Source organism: Physella acuta, unplaced genomic scaffold (assembly GCF_028476545.2).
Source record: "Physella acuta isolate Inbredline_101_S28 unplaced genomic scaffold, ASM2847654v3 ptg001064l, whole genome shotgun sequence".
Lineage (NCBI taxonomy): Eukaryota > Metazoa > Mollusca > Gastropoda > Physidae > Physella > Physella acuta.
In genome coordinates this window covers 693,372-713,025 of record NW_026732581.1, presented here as the reverse complement: position 1 = coordinate 713,025, position 19,654 = coordinate 693,372, and the positions used below count along the sequence as shown (strand labels likewise).

The 19,654-nt window shown below is 36.2% G+C and overlaps 2 protein-coding genes across 2 annotated transcripts; both read right to left on the bottom strand.

The window, feature by feature from the left end:
• Nucleotides 1-578: 578 nt before the first annotated feature.
• Nucleotides 579-2,929, bottom strand: LOC131955382 (uncharacterized). Its single transcript, XM_059319504.1, has 3 exons — nt 2,256-2,929; nt 1,943-2,107; nt 579-934 (listed from the first exon to the last, which is right to left on the bottom strand). Exons 1-3 carry the CDS (start codon nt 2,437-2,439, stop codon nt 726-728), a joined length of 558 nt encoding a protein of 185 aa, XP_059175487.1. The 5' UTR covers nt 2,440-2,929; the 3' UTR covers nt 579-725.
• Nucleotides 2,930-10,787: 7,858 nt separating this feature from the next.
• On the bottom strand, nt 10,788-18,602 carry LOC131955392 (ryncolin-1). Its single transcript, XM_059319518.1, has 5 exons — nt 18,518-18,602; nt 17,538-17,641; nt 17,028-17,150; nt 14,905-15,024; nt 10,788-11,320 (listed from the first exon to the last, which is right to left on the bottom strand). Exons 1-5 carry the CDS (start codon nt 18,597-18,599, stop codon nt 10,946-10,948), a joined length of 804 nt encoding a protein of 267 aa, XP_059175501.1. The 5' UTR covers nt 18,600-18,602; the 3' UTR covers nt 10,788-10,945.
• Between the last annotated feature and the right edge of the window lie 1,052 nt (nt 18,603-19,654).

Below are 19,654 nucleotides of genomic sequence, written 5' to 3'. Positions count from 1 at the left end.
CGGTATCAGGGCGGTTATTTAAGTGTGTAATGATAGTGCAGGCAGGGAAGAGTTGTTGCATTTATTTCTAATAATTATTCAGCGTAAGCTTTTCTACTTATAGTGACTCCTAGTTCATGAAGTCGAAGTTTAATAATAACAATCTATCGAGTAAATAAATTTATTTCACTTAGTTTCGAAACTGTTTAATTAATGTTTAATGTGTTATGAGATATCTAATTTAATATTTAAAAAAAATAGATAGACTTGTATTGTCATCGAAGTGGAGAGTATGTGAAAAATTTGAATGAAATGGCTGCGTTAGAAGTGGGTCAAAAATTATGTACAAAATTCGCCACATACCCACAAACAAACAAATAACATACAGACGTAACGATCTAAATAACAGCTTGTAAAAATAATGAGATTTTTATTTTAAATAATTAATACTTTAAAGATTTAATACAATAAAATTGCATTGCAAATGAAAACAATGTGCGTTTTATATCGCGGAAATTTAGTATTTCTTGTAGGAAACTTTAATTAGAAAATCAAAAATAAATTACGCACTAATTCAATCAAATTTTGTCAATCAAATTTTGATTGAACATTGCATTGTTATCAGATTTTGATCTACATGCAAATTTTTTAAAAAATTGGTCCGTTAGAAGTGTTCGAAATTTCACACACCATGACTGACGAAGCACTACGAGGAAGTACGAGGAAGCGAGTTAAATAAAAGCTATTTAAAAAAAACTTGTGGGGGATGTGCAGCAAATCAGAATTTGAAAATTCCGTTTAAATATCTGTTTAGCTCGAGGTGTGCCCAGGACAAGCAAGCCAACACCGCTCACCATTATGACGACAGATGCAAAAAACGACAACACGAAAGCCCAAGCCAGTCTGTCGCGTGTGTAGATAGAGTAGAGTATAGCGCCCAGCACACCTACGACACCTGTGATTAGATTCACGGGATTAGGATTAAGCTAAACACAAGAAATTAAGATTAAACAATAGAAATCAGGTTAAATCAATATTGCTGTAAGGTTTAACAAAACATATGATTAGGATTAAATCAAGCACAATATAGTATTCAAACTTTTATACGAGTTAATGTAGAAATCTAAATAACTGGTTCATCTAATTGAAGGCTTCTCAAAGATTGTCATGGCTCATTTGTTCGCATTGTTTGTCTTGTTAAGGTATGTAATAGCGTCAGGATTAGTCCAGGCATGTTTTTCGGGCAACTGAGGCCTAACATTGAATCATGAATGTATGTTGCATGATTGTTGACATTCAAGTCAAATGGGAATGTACAATCTTAGACATAACGGGCGACAAGAACAGTGTTAAAGCTGTTCATATGTTCATGTGTTCAAAATTATATTCATATGTTCATATGTTCATATGTTCATGTGTTCATGTGTTCATGTGTTCATGTGTTCATGTGTTCATGTGTTCATGTGTTCATGTGTTCATGTGTACATGTGTTCATGTGTTCATGTGTTCATGTGTTCTTGTGTTCTTGTGTTCATGTGTTCATGTGTTCATGTGTTCATGTGTTCATGTGTTCTTGTGTTCATGTGTTCATGTGTTCATGTGTTCATGTGTTCATGTGTTCATGTGTTCATGTGTTCATATGTTCACGTGTTTATATGTTCTTGTTACATCTTGATGTAAAAAAAACAAGCTAATAAATCAGACGAAGCACAAATGACACACGTTATGAGCAAAGATGTGTACACTACCTCCCAGACCCCCCTCCGACCCCCCCCCCTTTTGAATCTCCATTAGTTATCGACCTATTCAAACATTACCTCTCAAACTGCCCCCATCAAATCTTACCTCAAATATTGCCACCCCCCCCCCCTCAGCAAAAAGTACCTCACACGCTGCCCCTCCCCCAATCAAATCTTACTTCACACAATGCCCTTCCCCCTCCCCCACCCCCCCGAAATCTTACCTCCCACAGTAGCCGCCACTGCTGCAAGCCTGAGAGCCAAGTTCTGGTAGATGAGAAATCTGTTCCTGCGGACGTGGACGCAATAGGAAAACACCACTGCCGCCACAGATATGCCGTCAGCAATCAGAGCAACAACTTCCAGAAACTGGGTCGTTAGTGGGTTCCCTGGGTGTGTTGGGAGGTTAAAGTTTACATCACGTGACATGTACACATAGACTTGGTAGTGCTATTGATAAAATACACACCCATTCAAGTTGTTTATAACAACGCACACGTTAAGCACGTGTATTGGGTACACTAAAAAGCAGCTTACCAAGCAGGTTCTTTGAGCACCACACGTAGTCCCTGCACATCCATAGCCCCGTGTAGACGTAGTCGTAGAAGGCATACAAGGCTGACCACGCCGGACTGCTGAACGCCACGATAAACCCACACACAGCCAGCACCAGCAGACGGAAGCAACTCACCAACCGCTGCACGTAATCAACCCGCGCCATTTCACTTGGACTGTCTTGTGGCAGTGTGTCAAAGGTGCTAGATCTCGTATGTTGTATCCGTCTGTCTGGGGTGCTAGATCACGTGTCTTGTTCTCATAGATTACGTGCCTTACTCACGTAGTTGACGGCTTGCTGATTGAAATCCCAGTAAATCCCTTTAAATCACATGAAATCCATTTAAATCAAATTAAATCTTGTGAGATCCCATGAAACCAAGTGAAATCAGATGTACGAGCCTTCTGCAAGATGAAGACAGTAAAAGCTGTGACCACCTACTGCAACACGTGATCACCGTGTTTCTTGTACTCAGCGACACACACGTTGTACCAAGCAGTTGTCAGCAGACGTGAGGCAACTAAAGCACAACGTATTCAATAGCCTGATCAGGTGTAGGTCACGTGACTGGCTATTGTTTACGTCTCTCTACTTTACACTTACAGAGTATTGTGTTGTGAGACGATTGAGTAGGCTGCTAGAGTATTGTGTTGTGAGACGATTGAGTAGATTGCTAGAGTATTGTGTTGTGAGACGATTGAGTAGGCTGCTAGAGTATTGTGTTGTGAGACGATTGAGTAGGCTGCTAGAGTATTGTGTTGTGAGACGATTGAGTAGGCTGCTAGAGTAATGTGTTGTGGGACGATTAAGTAGGCTGCTAGAGTATTGTGTTGTGAGACGATTGAGTAGGCTGCTAGAGTATTGTGTCGTGAGACGATTGAGTAGGCTGCTAGAGTAATGTGTTGTGGGACGATTGCGTAGGTTGCTAACGTATTGTGGTGTGCTGGCTGGTATATAATATTTATTCAGCAATACTAACCCCCCACCCCCCTCATTCCACCCTACCAATTTAAGTCGTTTGTTTTGGGCTGCCCGAGACACGTATTTTGAAAACTAAATTATTGATGCGAACACAATTTTGCTTGATTAACTCTTATACAACAGCTGTCACAAATGTAATGAAACCAACTCAAATCATCACTGCTGGCAATACTAGTTTTTCCTTAAACCAAAATCGTTAAAAAACAGCTGTACATGTTTAAAACTACAGATAGACGGCAGCTGTCATTAATACAAATATTTCTGTTTAACCAGTTTGTGTTTAAATAATCTCTGGATTGTGTTGAATTAAATGAGTACATCTTGTAAACAAAACGTTAAAATCAATACATACAAAGGTTCTAACATTTTCAACATTCGCTATTCCATGGAATTCAATTTACATTTATTTCAATCTATTGCTAAACATTTAAACCAGTTAATCAGCATATGTCATTCAAACTCGGGATCTACTTAGTATGGGTTTCCAATCATAAATAAATATTGTTCTAGGCGTGTCAGTCATTAACTCTCTGGACAGAAAATGTAGAGTTATATAAAACACAATTTAAAATGTCATTATGTAGGTGAGAATGTAGGACAGTTACGGTGAGCAGCGGGTCAGGCAAAAGAAAACATGGGACACTCATGTAATTTAGTAAAAACATAATATATGTTTAGGTCAATACAATATAAACCAAGTACTATACTGTAACATCTATTATATGTCTTTATCCCGAGTTGCCATCCCCCAATGTGCTTTATAAGAATATTCGAGAAAGTTTAATGGAGATCACTCCCGCTTAATGTATAATACTATATTTATTTCTGAATAATCACAGAGGACAAATGTTATTTCAGCTACTTACAAAAAAATAGCTCCGCGCCAATATACACATTCACACATACACACATAATCACACACACATACACACTTCAAACTAAATAAATATTACCGCTAAATAAGATGACACATTGCTATATTATTTATACTTACGTTGTGTGAAAAAAGGTTGTATTGTGATGGGGGGAGGGGGTTGAGAAGCATTAAACATTTGTAAAAGAATAAGCTTAAAGATGTTATAAATTTCTGTAGTTTGATTTAATCATAAAACTTCGACCCATTCACCAAAATCAAATTATAATAGCGAAAATTGAGGACAATATTTTGACTAGATTACAAAAACGCTTGGAAAATGGGTGGAAAGAAAGATGATCGCATTTATGAGTTACTGACCATCTATCATTCACGCCTTTGCCGGTTCCCAATAGTAAACATTCCCATCCCATCCCCCCGGAACTTTTATTATCATCATCATTTCCCGTTCGTGAGTAAGACACGAGGGAAGATAAAGTAGAGATCTCGACATAAGAAGGGATAGTGTGGTCAGCACTACGCCCAGTCGCCTTTGTTTCCCTAACGTGCGCTGCGTACCCATCAGAGTTGGGTGGAATCAGGGATGTTCCACTGACTCCAATAGGGATTCGTACTCGAGACTCTCGGGTTAGCAGTCTAGCTCGCTACCAATAGACTAAGTCTTCCCATCCAAGTACTGGTTTTTATTTAAGTTAATCTCTCCCCACCCTTTTCGTTGAAAGTTGAATTAGCTGAAACAAGGCGACGTAGAAATGTTTGATAAACGAAAGCATAACAACCAGTCATTAATAAAGTTTGGCCTGTATTGTATTATTGTATGTGTTCATGTATGTTTACACTTTTGCATGTTTGTTCTACTGTATGTTTGTTTTAGTGTTTTTTTCGAACTAGCGCAATTTTAAAATAGTGTATCTTCTTTTTGTACAATATAACAAGGGCGAGGATACAGTGGCAATATGAGGCCCCACAACCAACTATCATTAATATTTTTAAAAAAAAATTCGTGCATTTTGAATGATTTTTGGTTTGTAAAAAAATTTAGCTTCGGTACGATTATCTTTACTTTACAATCACAATACCACGCTATTCCGCAAACATTAAAATCCTTTACACAAAATGTAGTATAAAATATAGGCAAAACTTCATATTTTAATGACTTCTGAGACTCTTTGCTCCCCTTTGGTAGCCTAACAGGGGTCCGTTAGCTGTGCGATCGATCCTCCAAAGTGTACTGTGGCTGATGGGCCAGGTGGTGGGGATCTAATCGGGGGCTCGAAAAATGTCGTCAATTGTATATATATATATATATTAAACAATGTTTTTTATAATTGATTTTTAACCATCGTCAAAGCCCTACAAGCAAACATCGCTGTCGCCAGCACTATTCTTTGACAAAAAAATAAAAACAACAAATTACATAGCTCAAGATATGCGAACAAATATTTCACTCCTTACCCACAGCCTCGATCTTTAAAATCGCCCTCCACTCCTTAAACAATCCTTAAACACAACCTCCATCCTTACACACAACCTCCATCCTTACACACAACCTCCATCCTTACACACAACCTCCATCCTTACACACAACCTCCATCCTTACACACAACCTCCATCCTTACACACAACCTCCATTATTACATACAACCTCCATCCTTACACACACCCTCCATCCTTACACACAACCTCCATCCTTACCCACACCCTCCATCCCATCCTTACACACAACCTCCATTATTACACACAACCTCCATCCTTACCCACACCATCCATCCCATCCTTACACACAACCTCCATCCTTACACACAACCTCCATCCTTACACACACCTTCCATCCTTACCTACATCATCCACTCCTTACACCTACTATTCTCTCCATACAAACAACACACAACCTACCCTCACTACACACATCTGCCCTTCTTACACAATCACTCAACCCGTTACACACCTTTCTCTCCTTACATTTAGGCTACTCACCTTAAACTCTAAACCTCCATCCTAACACACTACCCCTCCCCGCCTTACACACACATTTCCCACATTAGAATCACCCTCTCATTCTTACACCCATCTCCTTATCTAGCCAGTAGCTAGTATATAGCCACTCATCTACTTCTAATATATATATATATATATATATATATATATATATATATATATATATATATATATATATATATCCTATACAGGTGTACCCAGGACAAGCAGGCCAACACCGCTCACCATGATGACGACAGATGCAAAAACCGACAACGCGAAAGCCCAAGCCAGGCTGTCGCGCGTGTAGATAGAGTAGAGTATAGCGCCCAGCACACATACGACACCTGTGATTAGATTCACGGGATTAGGATTAAGCAAAACACAAGAAATTATATGCCGTCAGCAATCAGAGCAACAACTTCCAGAAACTGGGTCGTTAGTGGGTTCCCTCGGTGTGTTGGGAGGTTAAAGTTTACATCACGTGACATGTACACATGGACTTGGTAGTGCTATAGATAATATACACACACATTCAAGTTGTTTATAACAATGCACACGTTAAGCACGTGTGTAGGGTACATCAAAAAGCAGCTTACCAAGCAGGTTCTGTGAGCACCCCACGTAGTCCTTGCACGACCACAGCCCCGTGTAGATGTAGGTGTAGAAGGCATACAAGGCTGACCACGCCGGACTGCTGAACGCCACGATAAACCCACACACAGCCAGCACCAGCAAACGGAAACAACTCACCAACTGCTGCACGTAATCAACCCGCGCCATTTCACTTAGACTGTCTTGTAGCAGTCTACCTGCGGTGCTAGATCACGTGTCTTGTAGCAGTCTGTCTGGGGTGCTGGATCACGTATCTTGTAGCAGTGTGTCTGGGGTGCTAGATCACGTGCCTTGTAGCAGTCTATCTGGGGTGCTAGATCACGTGTCATGTTCTCATAGATTACGTGCCTTACTCACGTAGTTGACGGCTTGCTGAGTGAAATCACATGAAATCATGTAAAAATCCCATACAATCATATGAAATCCCACTAAATCTCTTTAAATCACATAAAATCCCATCATATCCCATAAAATCACGTGAAATCCCATGAAATCCCATTTAACTCATGTGAAATCCAATGAAACCAAGTGCAATCAGATGTACAAGTCTTCTGCAAGATGAAGACAGTAAAAGCTGCGACCACCTACTGCATCACGTGATCACCGTGTTTCTTGTACTCCAGCGACACACACGGTGTACCAAGCAGTTGTCAGCAGACGTGAGGAAACTAAAGCACGACTTTTTCACTAACCTGATCTGGTGTAGGTCACGTGACTGGCTATTGTTTACGTCTCTCTACTTTACACTTACAGAGTATTTTGTTGTGAGACGATTGAGTAGGCTGCTAGAGTATTTAGTTGTGAGACGATTGAGTAGGCTGCTAAAGTATGGTAATGTGAGACGATTGAGTAGGCTGCTAGAGTATTGTGTTGTGAGACGATTGGGTAGGCTGCTAGAGTATTGTGTTATGAGACGCTTGAGTAGGCTGCTAGAGTATTGTGTTGTGAGACGATTGAGTAGGCTGCTAGAGTATTGTGTTGTGAGACGATTGGGTAGGCTGCTAGAGTATTGTGTTGTGAGACGCTTGAGTAGGCTGCTAGAGTATTGTGTTGTGAGACGATTGAGTAGGCTGCTAGAGTATTGTGTTGTGAGACGATTGAGTAGGCTGCTAGAGTATTGTGTTGTGAGACGATTGAGTAGGCTGCTAGAGTATTGTGTTGTGAGACGATTGAGTAGGCTGCTAGAGTATTGTGTTGTGAGACGATTGAGTAGGCTGCTAGAGTATTGTGTTCTGAGACGATTGAGTAGGCTGCTAGAGTATTGTGAGGCGATTGAGTAGGCTGCTAGTGTATTGCGCTGTGAGACGATTGAGTAGGCTGCTAACTGAAATAGAACCTCGGCTGTCGTCGATAATTTGTCCGAAACCCAGTGGCGTAGGCAGGCGAAGGGGGGGGGGGCGATGTGGTCCACCCAGGGTTGATGTTTAGCCCAAGACTTTTAAAATTGCCATTAGTTTGATCATGGACATTTTCTCTATTTCCGTGCATGTGACAGTAGAGCCAATTCATCAGCCAAATCATCAGGCGTCTTCCAGTTGGTTGATTAGCTCCCCTGCAATTTCTCTTGGCCATTTTTTAGTAGCTTCTCTCACAGCCCAATCTATAACCACCAAGAAGATGACAGGTGGTATGACACATTCTGGTACGACTCCAGTTCTGACTATGAACCATTTGCTTTGCTGATGTTCATGGCATCATTGGTGACCCTTTCTAGCAGGCCATATACCTCGAATGTCTTCTATGGTATTAGATGCTTGATGCCATCAAAAGCATTGTCAAAATCTATATGATAATATATTTAGAGGAGTTCCATTATACTTACGGTTCTCCTATGTTTAGCACAACAAATGTGCACGTTGTATGATCTATTCCCTGTAAAGCCAACTTGTTGCTCATGCAACATCTATTCCATGTCTATGCAGCAAGACATTACACACAATGCCCTGAATCTGACACTGACAGAAGGTAAATGCCTGTCTAGTTTTCATAATTAGTCACGTCGCCTTTCCCCGATTTTTATACAGTTACCTCTGAGTGCTTTTACATCGTGCGTGTGTGACGTGGATTGCCTATAACGAAAAGGTATAGGTACGGAAAAGTCTGTGAACGAGGCAGTGTGTGAAGCAATGTGGTGTGTCGTCAACATCGTGTACCTACTCGTCAGTTTTTCTTCCTGTCATGTGTTCTTGTGATTGATGATAAGTATGCACCCGTGAAACAGATTCTCGTTGTGGATTGTATTTATTTATAATTGTTACGCCTGGCCCAATTGAGCCAAAAATACATAAAAAGCGGAATGTAACGTCGTGTATCTTTTTAAATTTCAGAAGAGAGATTTACCAATCTCACGAACAAAGATCTCAGGACGTCAAGTCTTTTATTTTATATATTTTGTCGACAATGTAAACAAGAAGTAACATACAGAAGTAAACTATGTAAAAAATACAAAGCACAGACGCATGCAATGTATGTAAATGGTTGTAACTGTGCAAGAAGTTCTAGGCCAGGAAGCGTTCTGTTTGCTTAAGTCCCCCCCCCCCCCCTACAAGTTCTGCCAAATGTTTTTATCGTGTGTTCATTGAGCCCGCAGCTCAGCAAAATGTCGGGTAGAGTGAGCTGGGAAATCCCGTTCGTTAAACACATCAATGGCCGAGTTTATTTTTTGTCTGCACATGATATACGTTTGTTTTTGTCTGTCTACCAATGCTCTATCGTTGGGATAAATCTAGTGCCACTGGTAGCTCCCAGGCATTGATGCACTTGACGACTGTCCACTAAGTGTGGCCACATGTGCAGTGTCCCTAAAGTTGCAGGAGAACAATTTTTGTCAGGGTCAATTTTTAAATTTTTTGCCTGTATTTCTATGTTTATTTTCAATGTTGAAGCAATTATATTATTTAATGAACTAATTTAGTATCGCTGTAAATTCACAAGCACGCTTAAAAGCTAAATCATATCATACAAACTTGAAACCTTGGAATAATATGGGTGTTGACAATTGAATGATTTCTGTTCATCAATAACATACAAGTTAGTGACAATTGAACAATTAGACATTACGGGTGTAACTTGATTTTACGAAATGTTATCGTATTCTTGTTCATTTTCTAATACTAAAATTCAATATTATTTGGTATTTATCATTTAAATTTGAATATTTTTGTTTTCATTTTCGAATATTCGTTGGTATCATGCCCTGCAAGGTAAATAAACAATTATGTATATGTGGGACCCTGTTTATAAATATTTTAATATGTGCTGCTACTTTATTTGGCGAATTAGATTTGTTATTGCATTATGAAAGAACCATAAATTAGGCACTGTTTGAAATAAATTTTTTTCAAAATCCTTATCTTTACTTTAACCGAGGAAAACTCAACACGCAAAACCCCAATTTTAGTGTTTTATGATGCAGCAATTCAAATGTAAATAGTTAAGCTATTTTTTTGACATTAAAACAATACAGTCAATCTATTTCTTTTACCACAGCAAAAGAACAGCCTCTTCAATATTCCAAACGGTATGTTCTGTTGCACTGTAGTTCTATTATTTTGATTTTTTATATACTGCCCTAACCTACCCTGCCCCAACCCACCTTACCTTACATTACCCTAAGCTACTGTACGCTACCCTGTCCTACCGTACATACCCAACATTTACCCTGCCTTGCCTTGACTAGCTTCTACGTGCCGTCCTGTTCCGAGCCTTGCTGTTTTGATGTGTTTGATCAGGTATGTTGGTTCTAACGAATATTGTTGCGAAAGATAGAATGAAAAAAACCACACCACGCCTCGCCGTACTACGATTCATGCGTATCGATCAATATAGCATATATAGTCGGCAAGCCTGCCGTACGAAACAACGTTAGCGATTTATATAATAGATATTCAAAGACTACATTTTTACTGTTATAGCCTACTTTATTATCACTACTGCAAACTTCTTCTTCCGTAACTTTGTGACCTATAGCAGACTATATATTGAAAACGAGGAATTTTAAACAAAGATACAATGTTGTAAATTAACTTTATTTTTAATTTCTGTTACATTCAACAACTTAGGAAAAAATTATCTTATCACTATGATTGAAAGTATAATCAATACTATTATCGATTAAATGTTAACATTAATGTTAAACCTTTTCTAAAATTATCTGTTCCATGTTACATAAAAATACAATTGTTTCCATATCAGTTTACCATATCATTTACTTTCTGCTTTTTTTCACATTTGTCGAACTTTCATGGAAACTTCTTCTAGAGAGTCATACCTGCCTGTAACGCTAGCCCATATAATACCTTGATTCCTTTGATGACTTTTCCATTTGCCGTTGATGTTAACATAATGACACCAGCTAAACCACCAACCACCAGTCATTTTTACAGCACAGTTTTCTGACGGAAAAACATCGTTATCACGGTCTGTGGTTGTAAACATCGAGCCATTGTGAAATTTAAGGTCGTCTTTAACATTTCCACCACTGAATGACGTATAGGTCATCCTGTAATTTGCTGTTTCATTTTCTACCTTAAAACCTGTGTACACAGCGTAGTACGACTTTCTTTTGTACTCCATGTCAATCCTTAGTTCATTATAGCCCTGTGTGTGATATATAATAAGAAAATTAATACAATATTTCATTTTAAATATGCACATTTATAACAGTGTTTGTAAATGTATAAACCGTAATTTAACTTTTGTGGATAATAAACAAGACATGGATGTATTTAATTCTTTGTTAATTAAACGTATTCCCTGATAGATTTAAAATAATAGTAATATGGCGCTTGTTATGTTAATGTACTTTAGGTGCACTGAAGTACAATCTAAAAAAAGAGAACAGGCTTGAAAAGAAAATTCAACATTTTTTCCGATCAGTTTGAAAATTCTTGTTCCGAAACAATTTCCATTTCCTGCTAACTTTCGTACCTATGCAGATTTCGAATCTTTTTGAATTTTCGATTCTGCTTAAATTGTCCGTTCCAGTAAAACTTGTGTCTCCGGTTATTTTTTTATCCTTTTCCAGGCTATTTACCTTTAGCTGTTAAATGTAATCTCCTGTTAAATTCTGTTCACTTTAACATTTTCACTCCAATTATATAAAAATTCAAGTTTTCAGTTTTATTTCCGGATCCGTTATATTTGTCTGTTCTGGATAATATTCTATAACTGCTTTAGTTTTATTTCCGGCTTAAGTTCAGTTTACGGTAAGATGTTCCATTTCCATTAAATCGTGGATACTGTTTCTATTCTAGTTTTGGATCAAATTTTTATTCGGTTAAATTTCGTTACCTGTTAAATTCATGCAAATGTGTCTGCTCCAGTCAAGTATATTTTTCCTGTTATATTTCCGTGTCCGGTCAGTTTCCAACGAAATCCAAAGTTTTAGATCTTGTTACAATTTCTCTCCAGCTAAATTTCAGTCAATGTTGGACGGAATTTTTTCCAAATCAAATAAGAATTGCATGTTACCTCCGATTTCAGAAAGCAATTCTGCTTGACTTTGATTTAAATTTTAGTTTACATACAAGAACACACTACAAAGGAACAGGGCAACAGTTTTCCGAATTTGGGGTTAAATATCTTTCACGTTTTAGGCTACATTTTTGTTTATGCCTAAACTTTATATTCAATCAAAATTCCGGTTCCTGACAAAGTTCCATTTACAAGTAAAGTTAGTTCTCTTTAACTTTCTGCTCAGTCTAATCTCCGTTTCCAGATTAACTTCAATTGTCAGTTAAATTTTCGTCTTCTGGTGTAGTTTAGTATTTCATTTAGAATTTAATGTCCGTTTCTGGCTAAATTTTTATTTTATTTTAAATTTTCAGATTCGATTACCGTTTTTGTTTTTATTAAAATATCATGCTGCTGGAAAATATTCATTTCCAGTTAAAACTACTTGTCCTTTTTTCTGTTTGTATTAATTTTTCGGGTTTGATTTAGGTTTGGTTCGTGTAACATTGCTCTTGCAGTTAGAAGTTTAGATTCTGGTAAAAAATAGTTTAAATTTTTTTTAGTTCTTGTTTAATTTCCTGACCTGCCTCCCGTTAGTATTCCAATTGTGGTGAACTGGTGTAAATTTTGTTGCTCTTCTTTTACATTTAGATTTAGGTTTATGTTTAGATGGCGGTTAAAGCTCCGGTTCTATTTACAATTTTATTTCTTGAAACAATTCCTATTTTGGTTTAGGTTCAACTTCCCGGTTAAGTGATCGGTTTCGATTGTTGTCCAAGTTCAGGTTGAATTATCGCTTCCGATTTTCTTTCCATATTTCGATTGAGGTTAAATCGCCGTTTTCGCAGAAATGTCCCAGAAATGTTGCTTTGGGTGCAAATACCATTGCTCGCCGTGTTGCAGACATTGGTGAAAACATCGTGACTCAAATAGCAAAAAATGCAAGCAAGTTTCGAAATTTTTAAAATTGCAATGGATGAGTTGCTGGACAGCTGTTTCACCTCTCAACTTCTTGTACTCATTAGCGGTGTTGACGAAGACATGAACATAACACAAGAGCTGGCTATATAGAATGTATATATAGAATGTATGGCACTGTTACCATCGATAGTTCAGAGACATGCTGAAAGATACAAACACATAATCGCAAAATTTACCATATTTCACAGCAGTAATTTGGCTAATTTTGCGAGAAAGTTCTGAGCAGAGTATCTAAGTTAAGAAAGGAAATAGGTGACTTCCTGGAAAGTAAAGGCAAGCCACAGATGAAGAAAAGGGTATAGAAATTGGCCTCTGCTGCCGACATAACTAGTCATTTAAATTTTCTGGACCTAAAACTATAAGAGAGGTAAATTTAGTTGCAGCTGGAGGTCATTTAATTGCAAGCAAATGACCTCCTTAGAGACTAGTTCACAGAAAGACGAGTGGGTTTTTTATACGTTTTTGACCAAGGAAGACTTTCCTAAAACATTTGCATGAAAGTATCTTTCAAAGTTTTGGAACAACATACCTGTGTGAACTAACATTTTCAAACTTGTACCTCGAGTGTGTTGTTGGCCCCCGACAGTTTTTCTTTCAGACTTTTTTTCGGGGGAAGGGGGCACTTGAAACGTGTATATATTTCTAAATTTCTAATAAATTATATTTCGTTGGAGGGAAGGGAAAGGGAGGGTTGGCGGTAGAAGTTCGTTCTTTGGGGGGGGGGGGGGGAAGCGCCACCAGCCGGAAGAGATGCCTTAAGGAAACTCTGGCCCCCAAACTAATATTTGATAGTTAATGCAGTCCTCGGACTAAAAAGTTTGGAGACCCCTGATATAGATTAAAGTTTTTGGTAAAACGTTTGTTCGAATTGACAATTCGATTCTAGTTCCAATGATCAGTTACATTTTTTAATTTTGAGGAAAAAAGATACACCACAAGCCAATACACCGGTATTTCCCCATCAAATTGCAATATGTCTATTTCATATATAATTGCACATAGATTTGTAGTACTCACGTCACTCTTAAACGATGACTTAAAAAATCAAAAATTTTTGCAAAAGTTAGGATGGGAAGCAAACTCAACAATTATGAACAATAATTTCTATATTGCTTTAGATACATTCCCATACTATCGAGAAAGGCCAAAAATGATAGAAAGCTATATTATTTTAAGTAAAAAATAGTTTACATTGATGGTAATGCTATATTTATGGAGCAACTAGTAAGACTAATTTCACAATACTAGTTTATCATTAAACATGTATTAAATTAGTTTTGATGTATGTAGCAAACCGTATGTTTTACTTTCAGATTATTAAGAAAGTCAGATGGATATCTTCGATCATTTTGAAAATAATTGCAAGCAAAAAAAGCCTTGCGTTAATTACAAGTAAAACAGGCATAGAAGAAAAATCAGTGATTATGGTGATGGTACTTTAGATAAGATTTAGCTAAAAGAAAAGTAAGTGCAGAAAATATACCTTTTGAATGTACCTTTAAATATCGCCATGTTCTTTAAAATAATAATGTTTCAAACATACATAACAGCCACTGAATTCAATATTCATTTGTCATTGTTTTAGTATTGCCCGTTGCTTTACGATATGTTAGGTGCTTTAAAACAAATTTTGAAACACAATCTTTCAAGTTGTTTATTTTTAATTAAAACTATGTAAACATAAACTAAACAAAGTAATTTTGAAGTTAATAAACAATACATTTTTTAACAAAATGTTTCCAACTTACCTCACTAGTAAGTTTTGAAATTAAATCGTTTCCAATCCAAAAGTCTTTTTTGACATTTCCAAATCCATTTTTATATTCAATCCATTTTTTTTCGAAACTAACATCCCCGTACCAGCGTCTCTAAAACATAATTTTTTATAATCCAAATAATAAATTTTTAAAATGACAAAGTGTTATGATGTGTGAAATTGATTGAATGTAGTAAATTTAATAAATAGACAAAAAAAAATGCAATTTATTTGCTAGAAGGCCAATGTTCGATGAAAATAAATTGACTAAAAATATTTTTAAAAAATCTAATTTAAATTAACAGATAAAACAAACAAACAGAATTGTTCTTCTGGCAAAAAAAAATTAAGAAAATAGATATGTTCATGAAGAACAACAAAATACTAACTGTCGTAAGATTATCTTTCTAAGGATATATATATATATATATATATATATATATATATATATATATATATATATATATATATATATATCAATGTGAGACTGTAAGATCACAACCAGACAACAAATCAATAAAGAGAGTACAAAAATATCTACCCGTTCAAAACATAAAAGAATGTGACTATGAATGTGAATGTGAATATGAATGTGAATGTGAATGTGAATGTGAATGTGAATGTGAATGTGAATGTGAATGTGAATGTGAATGTGAATGTGAATGTGAATGTGAATGTGAATGCGAAAGCGAAGGCTAAGGCGAAGGCGAATGCGAATACGAATGCGAATGCATATGCTAATGTAAATAATTGTGTGAGGTTGAGGTTGAGGTTGAGGTTGAGGTTAGGGTTGGGGTTGAGGTTGAGGTTGAGGTTGAGGTTGAGGTTGAGGTTGAGGTTGAGGTTAAGGTTGAGGTTGAGGTTGAGGTTGAGGTTGAGGTTGAGGTTGAGGTTGAGGTTGAGGTTTAGGTTTAGGTTTAGGTTTAGGTTTAGGTTTAGGTTTAGGTTTAGGTTTAGGTTTAGGTTTAGGTTTAGGTTTAGGTTTAGGTTTAGGTTTAGGTTTAGGTTTAGGTTTAGGTTTAGGTTTAGGTTTAGGTTTAGGTTTAGGTTTAGGTTTAGCTTTAGGTTTAGGTTTAGGTTTAGGTTTAGGTTTAGGATTAGGTTTAGGTTTAGGATTAGGTTTAGGTTTAGGTTTAGGTTTAGGTTTAGGTTTAGGTTTAGGTTTAGGTTTAGGTTTAGGTTTAGGTTTATGTTTATGTTTATGTTTATGTTTATGTTTATGTTTATGTTTATGTTTATGTTTATGTTTATGTTTATGTTTAAGTTTAGGTTTAGGTTTAGGTTTAGGTTTAGGTTTAGGTTTAGGTTTAGGTTTAGGTTTAGGTTTAGGTTTAGGTTTAGGTTTAGGTTTAGGTTTAGGTTTAGGTTTAGGTTTAGGTTTAGGTTTAGGTTTAGGTTTAGGTTTAGGTTTAGGTTTAGGTTTAGGTTTATGTTTATGTTTAGGTTTATGTTTAGGTTTAGGTTTAAGTTTAGGTTTAGGTTTAGGTTTAGGTTTAGGTTTAGGTTTAGGTTTAGGTTTAGGTTTAGGTTTAGGTTTAGGTTTAGGTTTAGGTTTAGGTTTAGGTTTAGGTTTAGGTTTAGGTTTAGGTTTAGGTTTAGGTTTAGGTTTAGGTTTAGGTTTAGGTTTAGGTTTAGGTTTAGGTTTAGGTTTACGTTTAGGTTGAGGTTGAGGTTGAGGTTGAGGTTGAGGTTGAGGTTGAGGTTGAGGTTGAGGTTGAGATTGAGGTTGAGGTTGAGGTTGAGGTTGAGGTTGAGGTTGAGGTTGAGGTTGAGGTTGAGGTTGAGTTTGAGTTTGAGTTTTAGATTTATATTTAGGTTTAGGTTTAGATTTTGGTTTTGTTTTGTTTTTTTTTTGCTTTTTTTTGGTTTGGTTTAAATTTAGTTTTAGGTTTAGAATAGGTTAGGTTACGGTTTAGCTTTAGATTTATTTTAAATTTCTTTTTTAAAGCTACTGAGACATTTATATGCTTTTTTCAATTAATATATTTAAATTTAACTTAACATAGAACAAGATACACTGTTGGCAGCAAAATGGCCTGGCAACTGTCTTACTACCTGTTATATGTTTTGTGATTTTACATTTGAATTTGTATTTTAGAAATTAAATCCTCAAACCTGGATGAAGATCCACCCTCCACCGTCAGTTGATTGATCACACAATCCCCGTTGGAGATCTTTGATCAATTTGTTTTCAAGTAAAAAATAATATTCTGTCGATACATCTCTGAAACAGTCTTCCTTTTTTATAAGGAAATTTGTATAACATAAAATTATTCAAATGCTATAAAACAAATAATACTGAATTCTATGTTTTAAGTATAGTATTAAAATCAATTTATAACAGAAACACAAACAAATAAAATACACACTGAAAATTGTGTAGTTAAATGTATATCTGACTTTAGTATTTTTGAAACTGAGTTAATTATTCTAATCAATGTTTTGACGTTTTTAAGTGTATGTCTTAAATGTAACGTAAATATGATTTCATTGCTACGAATTTTGTTTTTTCCCGCCAATACAACTGACTACCTTTACTAAAAACATTAGAAAAATTTTTGTATTTGTTTTTTGTTTTTGTGACAAAGGATCGTAATATTTACCAGTAAAAACAAATTGTTATACCTTGAGAAACATCTTTTCGTCATAGAAGAATTCATGTTCGTCAGTGTTTATTTCATATGTGTCATTGTACATATCATAATGTTTATAGAAATCATCACCTTCACCTGTGTCAAACAAGTTACAGTCAATTTTAATTTTACTTAATTGTTTTTTTTGGACTTTATCGCAGTTCTTTTTCTAATGCTAAGGGATTAAACTACAGCGGACGACGTTGTTTAACAATTATCTTTTTCACGTTCGTGCCCAAGACGCATGAAACAGAAGAGGCAGAGTTTATCTGCTTCAGAGATCTCTACTTAAAAGGGATTCCGTAAAGTCATTTTAAGCTGATCCCCATTCATTTGCCTAACAGCTATATTGACTCATGGAAATTCATGAATTTTCTACTGACTTAAAACCCGGATTCGAACTCGAGACTTTTGGTTAAGTAGCCTAGCTCTCTAACGCTATGCCACGCCGCCCGATTGCTGAACAACTGAACAAAAAATTTCATACAAAATCTCTATATCAATGTATATATTTTATATATTTATAAAAATTTAGTTCGACACCTACATTAAACTTTACATTGAATCTTGTGGAAATCTTTTACATCACTGTTCCAATCTTAGTTGTATATTAAACTTAAACATTGACTAATCAAACCGCATTACTTTCTGTTAGAAGTATATAAAAAGCTTTCTCTTAAATAAAGATATATAAGACATTGTCCGCAATCGATTTGTTATTAGGTGTTTTTTTTTTAAATCATTGTTCAGTTCGATGTTTCTAATAAATAGGAAATAATGTGTCACAATAGTTCAAATAAGTACCTGCTGAGTTACGTGACTAAATTTATACTGTTTATATGATATGCGATGGTAAACGACAAGGGGAGTCTTTTACTAAAGACGAAAATTAATTATTTTTCAACGCATCTTTACTTCAAAATAGAGACATGCATGACAGTGATAATAGCAAATTAAATTTCGTTTCCTTACCTGAGCACACATTAAAGTTGATAGCAAACACTAGAACAAAAGCCACAGCAGACATTTTCAGAGTCCCCATGGATGTAGTCATACAGCGCTGAGAGATAAATGACGTGGTTATCGCTTGGAGTTTTCTATATATAATTGTATTGGATTTTAATGTTCTATAGAGCTCGTCCTGCGGGTCTCATCTGGCCTATAAGCTTTTGTTTCGCTTATTGCTTGACAATAAGGATTTTATCAGTTATAAAATCGGTTTAAGGCTTAATTCTCAATCCTAATATATACAAAAAAATCAAACCACTTCTCTCCCTCTCTCTCTCCCTCTCTCTCTCTCTCCCTCTCCTCTCTCTACCTCTCCCTCTCTGTTTGTGTCCGAAACATTTTTGAAGTTATGTTATCAGTATGTTCAGCAATAAACCGAAAACTTAAAAATACGAACTTATGTTATAAATACTGTTTGATGTTATTTTAAATGTATGAATTAAATTTTATTTAAAGCAGGAAAATAAAAAATAAAGATACATATTAATTTAAAAACACAATTTGTATTATTGTTTATTGATGCGACAAGAACGCATAAATTTATGACGTCACATCTCACATGTATAAACTACGGAAAGTACACACAACTTATCTTCCAATTTTAGGATAAGGAAATGAACTATTTCATTTAAATTTGATTTAGATCTATAGATCTACTTATCGTGATATTTTAAATGTGCCGGGATTTTAGCTATTTTGTTAATTCTTTGCATTGTCACTAATATCGTTCAACATGTAGTAAAGCATATTGCGTGTTAACCATTTACTATTTTATAAAATATTTTTTTCTCAAACAAGTATAACATTAAAATATATAGTTCTATAATTCACTTGTAAGCGTGCGGCGTCAAACCGGCCCGTGACAAAACGGCCCCGTCAAAACAACCCCGACACAACGGCCCCGACAAAATAGCCCATCAAGTCGACCCCGCCAAAACGTTCATAGTCAAATGGATCCCGTCATTTAGGCTCCAGTCAAAAGGGCTACTGCCCATAAGGCTCGCGACAAAAGGGCTCCCGTCAATAACGATTCTAACAAATAGGCTCCCGTCATTATGGCTACGGACAATTTGGCTCATATCATTTAGGCTCCCGTCATTT